Genomic DNA, 12,556 nt, shown 5'->3' with positions numbered 1-12,556 from the left:
AGTGGAAAAAGACAACAGTACTCCTAGATTTCTGCTTTTATACACACACACATATATATAGATGTTTTTTAAATCTGAAGTAATTGCAAATTACAGAGCAGATCATGTTTGCACCTTCCACTTGCTTTTAGGATATTCTCTCCTCATGGAAAAGCCCAAGAATATGTTGAGCACAAACACAGAAGATCATTCTCCACTGTTTCTCCATTTTTTCTGAGCCAAAAGACAGAAAACATTTTGAGTGTTGGTGTCTTGAACAAGAAGATGGAAGATATCAGAGTAGACATCAGCGTTCTGCCCCTTTATTATTATTATTCAGAGCAATAAATAGTTATTATGCAGTTTCTTGCCTCTTCACCAGGGGCACGTTTCCAACTGGAAATGTTCAATGCACAATTCTGTGTCAGCTCAAGGCTGGAAGAGCCAGAGATCTGTGCAGGGTCCATGGAACAGAGGTTTTCCTGACAAGGGGTCATATTCCATCATGTCATGGCATGTTATACATGGATTCACCATTTATGCTTCCAAAGGACCCAATTTATCATTCTATGGCAGTGGCTACTGGTAGATGTCCCCTTTCTCTCACAGGTTACCTGTTCAAACACTTCATTATATTTTTTTAAAAAATTAAATTAAATTAAAAGACAAACACCTGAACAAAAATCCAGTTTTTTTGTGTTTTTTTTTTTTCTCTGAAAAGGTGTGCTGCTTCTTTATCTTCTCTTTCTCTGCTGTTGACAGTGACCTCTCTGGAAAGAAGTCTTCGATCCCTGGGGACCTCAAATGATACTCAAGAGCTGCAGGATGGACTGTGAGTTTATTTTAAATTGTTGCAGATCTTTCTTTGTCCCAGCCTTTTCATTTTTTTCCCCTCATCTATCCTCACCCTTTAGTCCATCCTTTTATTATAGCTGGACACCTTTTTGTCAGGATTGCTTTGTTTTTTTTCTGTTCCTGTTGGTGATTAATGGTGGTAGGATGTGTATTGATCGTATAAAGCTTTGCTTGTGCTGGTTTCAGGTGGCAGAGAATGGTGTGGAGATAACACAAAAAAGATGACCCATGGTGAAAGAAGGCATTCTGTGGTTCTTGGAGACATTGTTATTTTGCTTTTGGTTGTTTTTTTGTTGTTGGGGGGGTGGGTATTTATTTTTTGAAGTGAAGCCGGAGTAGGAAACTGTGCTGGTTTTGGCTGGGATGGAGATAATTTTCTTCACAGTATCCAGTTTGAGACTATGGTTTGGATTTATAATGAAAGCAGTGTTGATAATCCAGGGATATTTTAGTTACTGCTGAGCAGTTCTTACACAGAGTCAAGGCCTTTCCTGCCTCTCACCCCACCCCAGCAGCGAGTACAGACTGAATGAGCAGCTGGGGGAGCTTAGCTGCTGGCTGGAGATAAACCACAACAGATGTCTCTGTGGCTTTTTTCTTTTCTTTTACCCCCCAAGTCCTACTTGGCCAAGGTCCATGAGCCCAAAGGAAAGAGAAAAGGGACTTGTGACTGAGGCATGGAGTGGCAGAACAAGGGGGAGTGGCTTCAGACTGAAAGGCAGTAGGTATAGATTGGATATTGGGAAGAAATCCTTCCCTATGAGGAGGAAATTCCCTCCTGTGAGGCCCTGGCACAGGTTGCCCAGAGAAGCTGTGGCTGCTCCGTCCCTGGAAGTGTCCAAGGCCAGGTTGGACAGGGCTTGGAGCAACCTGGGGTAGTGGAAAGTGTCCCTGTCCATAGCAGGGGCACTGGAACCAACTGATCTTTAAGAATGCTTCCAACCAAAAACATTCCATGGTTCTATGAAAAAAAATAATAATAATAAAAAAAAATAGGGAGAGGATATTTTATAGGAGGAAAAGTGTTTTGTGGTGTTGGAAGCTGCATCACAGCATCACGTGGCACAGCACTGACAAAATGAAACTTGATTTGCAGTTGCAGGAGACACAGTTCATTAAACTCCCTCTTCCAGAGCTGTGTACACACAAACACACACAGTTTGCTGTCATTGTACATGTGCTAATTACAGAATTCAAATGACTTCCCCAAATGTATCACAATTTATTAAAGGTGCCTTCCTTCAAGCAGCTTGCAGGCAGAAATTAACTGTTTAGTATATGTCTCTGATTCCATGGGTGTGACTGCTGCTCCTGCTGAGATTTGGCTGTGAAGAAAGAGGAGACTTTGGGGGTTATTTCTTTATTTGCCTGATGGGCTTTACTGACCTTCTCTCTATGATATAAACTTCAGACCTGTTTTCAATGTCTCCCCTTTTCTCTCCAATCCATTGCTTTCATCAGATCTGCCCTAATTCACATATACTCTGTTTTGCAAACCAGAGGATTAAAAATAGTAGTAGTCAGAAGATTTGAAAGTAAATTTAGGAGATTGGAGAGGATGTAAGAGTAAAAAGTCAGCCTGTGGAGATCGATGTAATCAAGAAAGATGTTTACACGTACAAAATGATTTGCAGCACAAAGCACCTTAATAACTGCTGGAGATCCTTAACCAAGGAAAGACTATCATGCAGATATTGTATTTGCTCCCCTAAACTATTCTGTTGTTTGTTTTTTTTTTTAATTAAAGAATCAATTCCTCGACTCTTCAGAGCACTCCAGAAACATGGATGGATAATTTTCCTCTTTCCTGAGCAGTTACATAAATAGATGCATAAGGCACTAATTGCACTAATTATTTTTTGATCTCAGAATTATTGTTAATTGTCCAGATAATTAAATGCAGCTTTTTAAAATTTTAACTGTGCTTCCCTATCCCTATCAGCCCCAGAATTCTTCCAGCTGTCTCCTGGTTCATCCCCACTCCCCATGGGGAGTTTCCCATTTGACTTCTTGTATCTCCATATGGAGAAGAACCAGGGTGCTCTGCTGAGGAGGACCAGCAGCTCAGCCCTCCCTTTCTGCCATCCTGTCCTTCCAGTGCCCCCCTCTCTCATCACCAGATTCAGGCAAACAGCCTCGAGTGCTCTGCAAGAACTTCTGCCTGACTCTCGTGAGAGCTGCACCAGCAGAAAGCAGCGTGCCATGAATCACTGGAGCTGGCAGGGCTGCATAGATCTCCGCTCAGGAGGGTCAGCTCTTCAGGTGAGACCTTTGGGGCAGTGCTTTCTGCTTCCCCAGCTGCAAATCATGGCTTAATCTTCCTCCTCTGCCACTTGACCCCTCTCCTTCAGAGGCTGATGCATGTGTCTCCTTGAACACCCTCTAGCTTGGAAGATGGGAGCAGTGAGGGAACACTTGGCAGGTTTATAGCCCTGGCTGTTAGGAAAAAGATAATGGTTTTGGGTATCTAAGTAGTAAAATTGCCACAATTTCTACTTTCTTGTTAAGTGGCTGTCACTGCCTAAAGTGAGGCCGCCTAAAATTAGGCAGATGAGGGAAGGCAGAGTATTTGGGAATAGGGATTAATGGTGAATTGTTCTGCCACACAGGACATTCAGCTGCTCTGGATTGTAAACTGCAGAAGTGTTTGCTTACCCAGCTTCAGGGTCCTGATAAAACAGAAAAAATCCCCAGAGTTACCTGCTTCCTTTTCAAATCCAGGCAGACTTTCTGCCTCTTAAGCACAGGACTCACAAAGGCATCAGATGAGGGCAGGATTCTTACAGTCACATTGGTCCACTCCCTTTTCTGAAATGGTTTCTCTGCTTTTGAGAGCTGAGTCTTTCAGATTAAGGATTGTATCTGTGGCAAGTAAATTTGGGAGAGCTCATCCCACATGGAATGCCAGCTCTAGTCAATGAGACAGACTTGGCTGCTGCTGTGAGCAGGGTATATATCAGACACAAAGTGAATAATCCTGGTCGAAGCTCTTCCCAGAGCCAGCACAAATATTTGTGTGCTGCATGCTTGGAGCTGGCTGTGCTGGCGAGTGAAATGTAAATGCCCATAGAAAGCTCTTGGCTGAGTGCAACTGACCCTGGATTAATTGGGAAGGGAGTGGGAGCAAAGGGAAAAAGGTGCATGGAGCTGGGAAGAGGAGCTAAGGCCAGGAGGCAAAGCTGAGGCTTTCTCCAGTGATGCAGGAAAAATCAACTGATTTGTTTTCTCTCTGACCTTTGGTTTAATAATCCAGGCTTCCAAGGCATTTATCTGCCTCCTTAGCCAGAGTGTGTGGGATGAGGGGGTTCTCCAACATTAGGCACTGAAGGTAATGAGTTTTTAATTTAGGCAAATCAAATTAAACACCCAGGTAGAGAATTGTCTCCAAGAGACAGTGGAAACCAGTCTCCTTTCTTTTGATTGCTGTGGCTCTTGGGTCTTCCAACATCCTCCACAAAGTGGCTGGAAATGAAAGCCTCCCTGTAACCTGGACAATGCTCTCTGAGAGGTGTATTAGAAGAAGAAAAAACAATTAAAACTCTTTAATTTTCACACAACCTGACCCTGCCTTATTGTGATCTCAAGAAAAGCAAAGTGGCTGAGCAGGCTGCAAGAGGCATTTGCTGACTACCTGGGAGCCATGAAACCGAGCCTGAAGTGGCAATGAAAGGTCCTTGATGGCCTTTCCTTGGAGTCTGGGTGGCTACAGAACTGATCCAGGCTTTCCAAACCAGGTTTCTGCACTGCTTACCTCAGAGAGGAGTTTCTCACCTCATTGGACATTTGACCTTGTGTCATTGCAAGGTCAAGAGGAACAAGAGCATTGAGTCACAATCACAGCTTATTCCCATTTTCAGGTGTGTCTGGGATGGAGCCCATGGGTCTTCACTCTGTGGCATTTTTGGATCTTTCACTAATTACCAGCAGAATAATTTGCCTGTTTAAGGAGGAGTTATAAGTAGGATATTTTTGGGGCTTTTAGCATTGATGAGATTTTAGCACTGATGAGATTTACTAAAAAAAAAATAATAAAAAATGTTGATTTCTCCTGATCTGAGGAAAAAAAAATTAACTTTTAGCTATCACCTTACTTTTCTCACTGGCATTATTTATTTTTTTTTTTTAAAGTGCGCGTTATTGAAATACATAAGATTTTTTCCTGCACCTGAGAGACTGCTCAGCTCTACATCTGTACAGTGTAAGAGAACAGACCTGGTTTTTGATTAAACTGATACAAACTCTTGGTTAAGATGGTGCATGGCAGAGAATTCCTATGGCCATGAAGGAGTTTAAAAGTATTTTCCAAGTGGGAAAGCTGAGTTTGAGATCTGAGCTGCTTCAGGGTGAGAGAACTCAACAGTTCTGGAAGAGACTGAAAGTGCAGCTTTTGTATTACTGCTCTTGGTTTTTGGTCAAATATTAACAGAGCACCTCTTTTCCTTGGATGTGCATATGTAGATTGCTATATTCTTTACTGGGATTGAAGAGAATTCCATCTTCCTCACCCTTCCCCAGGAAATTTGCATCATCACCAGCAGATTTTTTTGGGAACAGTAAAATCACTTCATCAGTTTATTTTGCCACCCTAAAATTGGTGGAAGCCTAGGGTGAAGTGTTGTCAGTTTGGGCTGCTTTTGGGAAGAGAGGCATCCCTGTCCACGACTGAAGCCACAAGCTTTTCCATGCTCTCAGGCTCAGTCTGAGGTGCTTTGCTGGATTTGTAGAAGCATTTTTGTCACATGTTGATATTCAGAATAGAATCAGTAAGTTTGGGACAGATTGGACTCATCTGTGAGCCTTGCTTGGCACAAGTTTTTACACACAATTATGGATAAGACCTAAAGGTGGTTGCCTACATTTTCTTGGTCTCTGGACTCTGTCAAGCTTCGACTCATCCTGGTTAAGTCAGAGAATCATGGAATGGTTTGGGTTTGAGAGGACCTCAAAGACTGTAGTTCCAACACTCCCCTTTCATGGACAGGGACACCTTCCACTCCATCAGGTTGCTCAAAGTCCTATCCAGCCTGGCCTTGAGCACTTCCAGGGATGAGGCATCCACAGCTTCTCTGGAAAACCTGTGCCAGGGTCTCAGCACCTTCACAGCCAAGGATTTCTTCCCAGTCTCCAATTTAAACTTGCCCTTCTCACTTTCCTTATTCCCCTGTGTCCTGCAACTTCCTCCCTTGTCCCAAGTCCCTCTCCAGCTCTCCTGGAGCCCCTTTAGGCTCTGGAAGGGGCTCTGAGGTCTCCCTGGAGCCTTTTGCAGGTGAACACTGCCAGCTCTCCCAGCCTGGCTCCAGAGCAGAGGGGCTCCAATGCCCAGATCATCATTGTGGTCTTCTCTGGACTCATTCCAAGAGCTCCACATCCTTCTGATGTTGGTGACCCCAGAGCTGGACACAGCACTGCAGGTGGGGTCTCAAGGGGTCACAGCAGAGGGGAAGAATCTCCTCCTTTGACCTCCTGGCCACACTTATGATGCAGCCCAGGATGTGACTGGTGACTCTTGGGGCTGTTGAGGTGCCCCAGGTTGTCTGAGACACATTGGTGGGGTTGGCAGTTTTGACACAGGACTTGCTGTTCTTTCCCCTCCGAAATGGCAGCATCAGGTGTGGTGGCACCCTGGGACATCTCAAGGGACACCCTGTGAGCCCCTGATTCAAATGAGGGAACTGGCACTGGTATTTCACCTTCAGGGGAGTGATCACGGTGACTCAGTCTGTCCCCACCTAACTCAGATTGCACTAAGAAATGCAGTAACCCTCGGCTTTTGGGGGGAACTGTGGGGTCATTTGTACCTCAGCTGCACCAAAGTGAGGTTTGGACATTCCCATGTTCCTCTGGATGCTCCAGGGATGCTGAATAATTCTCCTCATGGCTTGAAGCCTCACCAACCTGCTGCAGAGCTGGATGAATCCATGACCCTCAGCTTTTCTGAACTGACAGCAAACAGTAAAGGCTTTTTCCCCTCAGTTAATTTTATCATATATGTATATTGTTTCTTTCTTCTTTTCTTGTTTTACCATTATGTTTGATAAGTTGGAGGTAGAGCTTTTTTTTTTTTATTTTTTTTTTAAACATCTGTTAAAAAGGTTTTAATTCTTCTGGAATGCAGATTCATTTAGAGCAGAATGATGTTTTAAAGTCATAATTTACGGAAAGAAGATTTGTAAAAGTAAATCAGACAGAAGCTTTTAAGTGTCAGCATGTTTAATTAAGGGTAGAATTTAATAATGTTTTATATGGTTTTGTTATACTGCTTGTAGAAGCTTTAAAAAAAAAAAAAAGGATTTCCATAAATATTTTGAAATGTCGTTTTGATTCTGTTAATATGTTAAACCCTTCAAAGTAATACCTTCCCCGTTCAACTCAAAGCAGTCGGATTAACTTTATCTATCCCCCATTTATCACTTCTGGCATCAATTTCTGACAGGAAAAACCTTCTAGGTTTTGGCAGTAAAAATGGGTTGCCAGATTGCAACATTTGCATTTAACTGTATAATACACTCGCTGCTTTAATATCTGTATTTATGTGACAGATCTCACCCTTAAGAATCCCAGAGCTCCAGCTATGTTACATCCCTGTGATAAATTACAAAAGCTGGTGATGAACTGCAGAATCCTCCAATGATGATAAATTCATACACTTTTGAACCGCCTGCCCTGCTTAGAGAGGTCCTTGGAGTCTCCCTTCACATGCTCGAGCAGTTTCTAATGGCCACTACCAATCAATCTGTCAGCAAAGTTTTTTCATTTCAGTGCTTTTCTCCCAAAATTGTCCTTGCCAGAGTTCTGAGGTGGCCAGAAACCTTGGTCAAAAGCAAAAGTCTTTCCCACACCAAGATGGGTTGTGGATGGAGGCTGGGAATTTTAAACCCTCTAGTGATAGAACAATGATAATTCGTTGTGGCAAGGGATGGATCATCCAGGAGATGACAAGGAGTGGTGGCATCTGGGGAATAACCAACAATCTCTTGAAGGTTTCTTACTGCTGCTGCTGTTTATGTAATTTTTCTGTGCTTTCGTGATTCAGCTTATGGTTTCTGTCATCTCCTCAGTGCAGGGAATCACAGAAAATCACAGCCTGAGTAAGGCTGGAAGGCACCACAGTGGGTTGTGTTGTTCTTCCTTATGTTCAGGTGGAATCTCCTGGGCATTGGTTCCTCTTCTCAAGGCTGAACAGGCCAATCTTCTTCAGCCTTGTCTCTTAAGTGAGGCGCTTCAGTCCCCAAATCACCTTCATGGCCCTCCACTGGACCCACTCGAGCAGCTCCATCTCTGTCATCCTGAGGGGCCCAGAACTGGACAGAACACTCCATTTGTGCCTCACCAGGGCTGAGCAGGGGGGCAGGGTCACCTCCCTCAATCTGCTGGCAGTGCTCTTCCTGATGCACCCCAGGATCCCATTGGCCTTCTTGGCCAGAAGGGCAATTGCTGCTTGTCCACCAGGAGCCCCCTGGCTTTTTTTCTCAGAGCTCTGCAGAGCCAAGGGAAGAATAGCACAGTCGATGCTGGTGAAAACTGCATTGATTTGGAGCCCAAGCCTTCCCACATATCCCTGTTCCCATCTCCAGTTTGCAGATTTGCCCACTGGCTTTGGGTCCAGCTGTAAAAACTGTGTGTAAACACCAGGGCTGTAACATCTCCAAAGGAGATGAGGAACAGGAGGAGTTACCACTGTGTGAGCCCAGGTCCTTGCACATTTCCTCCAAGGATCTGCAGCAGTGTCCCGTGGTCTTTAAGCCATTTGGAGCACAGATCTGGGTAAACAGTGAGATGATTTTTATCTTCTGCCAGTTACTAGATACTGGAAAAATAATCCTTCTCCTCACCCCATTCCTGCTTTGGTGCCCCAGGTAAAAAGTGCTCACTCCTGTGGCATCCCACCCTTAAGGGGAAGGGAACACCGAGATTTGTGGGTGCTTGTGGTTATAAGGAACAGCAAAAGTCAGAGGAGCCATGCAAGCTCACAAAGATTCGTTAGCAAATTGCTCATTTAGCATAGAAATCAGTATAATTAGTCCCTGACTTCCTGTCTAAGCAAAAGGGAGTGGGTTTTGGATAAGGGGGTAGGGTGAAAGGGAAGAGAGAGAGATGGATTAAACATAGGGAGAAAGAAAGAGAAGGAGAAAGAGAGATCACCAGTCCTGACTCTAGTGTTGATCAGCTGATGGAGTGTCCAGGTTTTGGGGTGCCCATGCCTTCACGGGGTTACCTTTTATAGATCAGTTTTTCCTGCTATTTTATCTCTTTCCATGCAAATCACTTGTCATGCACAGCTTGTTCTTCTAGACCTGTCTGGAAATGGGTTGGAGCCTTCAGGGATCTCAGGTGATCTTGATCCCCCCTACATCCCATGCCCCATTCCCAACCTCATTCCAACTGCACTGTGCTGTGTTGATCTCCAGGAGCCAAAACCTGGATGTTTCTCCCAGAAAAGTGCTGCCCTACCTCTGCACCGCCCTTCTGCAGCAGAATATTATTACCAACAATCCTTGCTTGGCTCCAGCACCATCCAGCTGTCAGCATTTGAGACATCCACATTACCTCCCTTATCTCCAGGCCCCTCCATCTCCCGTTTTGGAAGCCAACTGCATCCCCAGCGAGCGCTCTATTTGTAGCAAGAAAATTTTACACTACCAGAAGTGTAGCTGGATATTGCTATGTGTAAAAATACTGTCATGTTTTGGGTTTTTTTTGTTGGTTTTTTTTTTTTTTTTCATAAATTTATTCTTAGATGTTATCTGGGAAATGCTGATTTCACACTGATGTTTTATTTTTTTTGTTTTATGGGTGACAGAAGGACAAAGAAATAAATAGAATAAGCGTTCCTTCTCTTTTCATCTCTTGAGCCATCATGATAGTTTTGCTAATTTTTCAGAAGCCTTTCTGAGATTAATCATCAAAAAATAGGCAAATTTTCCTCCTTAATATTACTAAAATAGTAGCTTTTTAATTTGGGGTTTACGTCTTTTGACATTTTCATGTATTAGCAATGAAATGTGGGATATGATTAGGTTAAAAATTGTTGTTTTGAGTCAACAGAGAAAAATTCATCCTCCCCCACCTTGAAAAACAAATCAGCTTCAGATATTTTACCTCTCTCCTCCCGCAGAGTTTAAAAAGTCCAAGACAAGATCATATTCTGTTAGCATAGCCTGCAGAGGACAATAATTTTATATTTGGGTTGAATATCCACAGGCAGGAAGTTTATCTAATGACTTGAGATCCTGACTGGAGTGACTTCCCTCTGGCTCTCTAAGTACAAGTTTTGTAAATTTTTTAAGGCCAGAAAATAATTCTTGAGGTGGGATGGGACAACAGCACGTTCCTGGTGGGTTTTAGTGCCATTTGTTCCGAGTGCAGCCACGCAGATCATGTGATTGGCTGGGGGGACCTGTGGGATGAGATTTGTTGAGGAATTCCCATGTGGAGCTGAACATTCATTTTCCAGGGGCTCCTCCAGGGTCCTGGCACAGCAACCCAAATGTGGGAAATGGTTGTTGGAATCCTTGTGGCTCTGGCTGAGCCATCCCATGTTTCTGCAGGATGTCTGTGGGAGCAATTAGCATCATCTGGAAGGTGTGCTGGGGGAGAAAGAGAGAAAGAGAGAAAAGAGAGAAAAGAGAGACAGAGAGAAAAAAAGGAAGAAAGAAAAGAAAAAAAGGAAAGGAGGAAAAAAAGGAAAGGAAAGAAGGAAAGGAAAGGAAAGGAAAGGAAAGGAAAGGAAAGGAAAGGAAAGGGAAAGGAAAGGAAAGGGAAAGGAAAGGAAAGGAAAGGAAAGGAAAGGAAAGGAAAGGAAAGAAAGGAAAGGAAAGGAAAGGAAGGAAAGGAAAGGAAGGAAAGAGGAAAGGAAAGGAAAGGAAAGGAAAGGAAAGGAAAGGAAAGGAAAGGAAAGGAAAGGAAAGGAAAGGAAAGGAAAGGAAAGGAAAGGAAAGGAAAGGAAAGGATTAGGATTTCAATGCAATACTGACTGGTTGTTACTAATGTCACAACTTTGGGCATATGGCATATGAATTAACAGATTTACTCCAGAAAATAATCATGATCAGCCATGGGCCCACAACTTCTTCTTGAATAACAAAGCTGAAGGTCAAGTGTTCAACAAGCAGATGTGTTTTATTTTGAAATAATTGAAGCCTCAAGGGGATTATGTGTGTTTACCAGGATATTTTATATTGCTGTCTGCTTATATTCTCTTTGTCACAAAACACAGATGCAATTTGTACATGCAGACTTCCCCTGCTCACATCCTGTGATCTTCATGCATTCAGTCTTGCAGAATAATGAACAAGTAATGTCATGCTTCTTTCCTAGATTGCAGTGTCACAAAATGGGAATTTTCTTTCTAGATTGAAGATAATGAATGGGAAAAAAAAAAAAAATCTTACTTCCTCAGTGTACATCCTTAGGGATTAAACTAGCTGAGGGAGAATTTTCACCTCATTTTGAAGTTATATTCTTTTAGTATTGATACAGTAAATAATTACAGAAGTTCCAAACTGCACACTTGAATCCTTGCTCTTTGCAGCAGTAAACAGTTCCATGAAGTTTGAGTGGTTTTGAGTGCCATGAGTGCTCTGCCACTTGGTCCCATGGCGACAATGATGCTATGAAAGGTGCAGACAAAGCAAACTTGTTACAACATTCAAAAGTGTTATGTTTCAGCTGTATTTCTCCTTTTCTTTCCTTTATGCTGCAGGAAATGTTAACCCTGTTTGCCAAAGTCTTGTCTAACACCCTTTTGGGAGGGTGTTATGAAGTTATAAGTATACCCCCTTTTGGGCAAAAAATGGATAAATCTGTTGCCTCGAGAGGAGGTGATTATGGCTGGAGTCCAGTCTTGCTTCTTGGAGGCAAAACCTGGGGGGAAACACAAACACAGCAGCAGGAGATGGAGCAGCAGCTTTTGTTTCTGGTGCTGAATCCAGGAGGTGCAAACTGAAAAATCCTAGGCTATGGCCAAAAATAGAATGTAGCTGATCTGTGCTGCCTGGTGAGCCTCGTACACCCTTGAGTTAAAATGCTCCTCCTCGGTGTGTTTTTGAGCATGGCTTTTGCCGGACCTCGTGTCAGAGGAGGCTGATGTAGAGGAGTGACAAAAAGGTGTAAAAGACAAAGGGTGGCACAAGGTTGCTGTCTGATCAACACAAAGGATGCTGCCTGTGGGATGGGGGGGAGGTAATTGCTGTCACTTTTTCAGGTGGATTTGTCCTTGGTAGAAAGAAGGGATGAGAGCAGAATGAGAGCTGGTCCTAGCACTTGCAGGCACAGATGAAGATTTCCACACCTCAAATTCTGGGTTTATTTCTGAGCCACTCACAACAAGAAAGACATTGAGGGGCTGGATTGTCCAGGAGGAGAAACAGAGATGTGAAGGTCTGGTGCAGCTGAGGGAGCTGGGGAGCTCAGCCTGGAGAAGAGATGTCATGGCAGACCTTGTCCCTCTACAGCTCCCTGACGGGAGGTTTGCAAACAGGTGAGGGATCTCTTCTCCCAAGTAGGAAGCCATAGGATAAGATTAACAGCCTCAAGTTGTGCCAGGGGAGGTTTTTATTGGATATTAGGAAAAACTGTGCATTATCTAGAACTGGAACAGGCTGCCCAGGGAGGTGGCTGAGTCCCCATCCCTTGCAGGGATTTAAAAGACACTCGGATGTGGCATTTGGGAACACGGTTTTAGTGGTGGGCTTGGCAGTGCTGGGTGAAGAGTTTGAGCTGA

At 43.6% G+C, this 12,556-nt stretch overlaps 1 protein-coding gene across 13 annotated transcripts in view; it reads left to right on the top strand.

Moving 5' to 3' along the window:
• The window catches only part of TSNARE1 (t-SNARE domain containing 1), a 453,286-nt gene that overhangs the window by 153,545 nt on the left and 287,185 nt on the right, over positions 1 to 12,556 (top strand). For all 13 annotated transcript variants that reach the window (XM_058832855.1, XM_058832854.1, XM_058832853.1 and 10 more), the window contains one exon: positions 742 to 811. In XM_058832855.1, coding sequence (XP_058688838.1) covers positions 742 to 811 — 70 coding nt within the window. The remainder of the gene's footprint in view (positions 1 to 741; positions 812 to 12,556) is intronic.

The sequence above is a fragment of the Poecile atricapillus genome, chromosome 2 (genome assembly GCF_030490865.1).
Source record: "Poecile atricapillus isolate bPoeAtr1 chromosome 2, bPoeAtr1.hap1, whole genome shotgun sequence".
Classification (NCBI taxonomy): domain Eukaryota; kingdom Metazoa; phylum Chordata; class Aves; order Passeriformes; family Paridae; genus Poecile; species Poecile atricapillus.
Note: the sequence above shows the minus strand (reverse complement) of the source record. Positions and strands in the feature narration are given on the sequence as shown.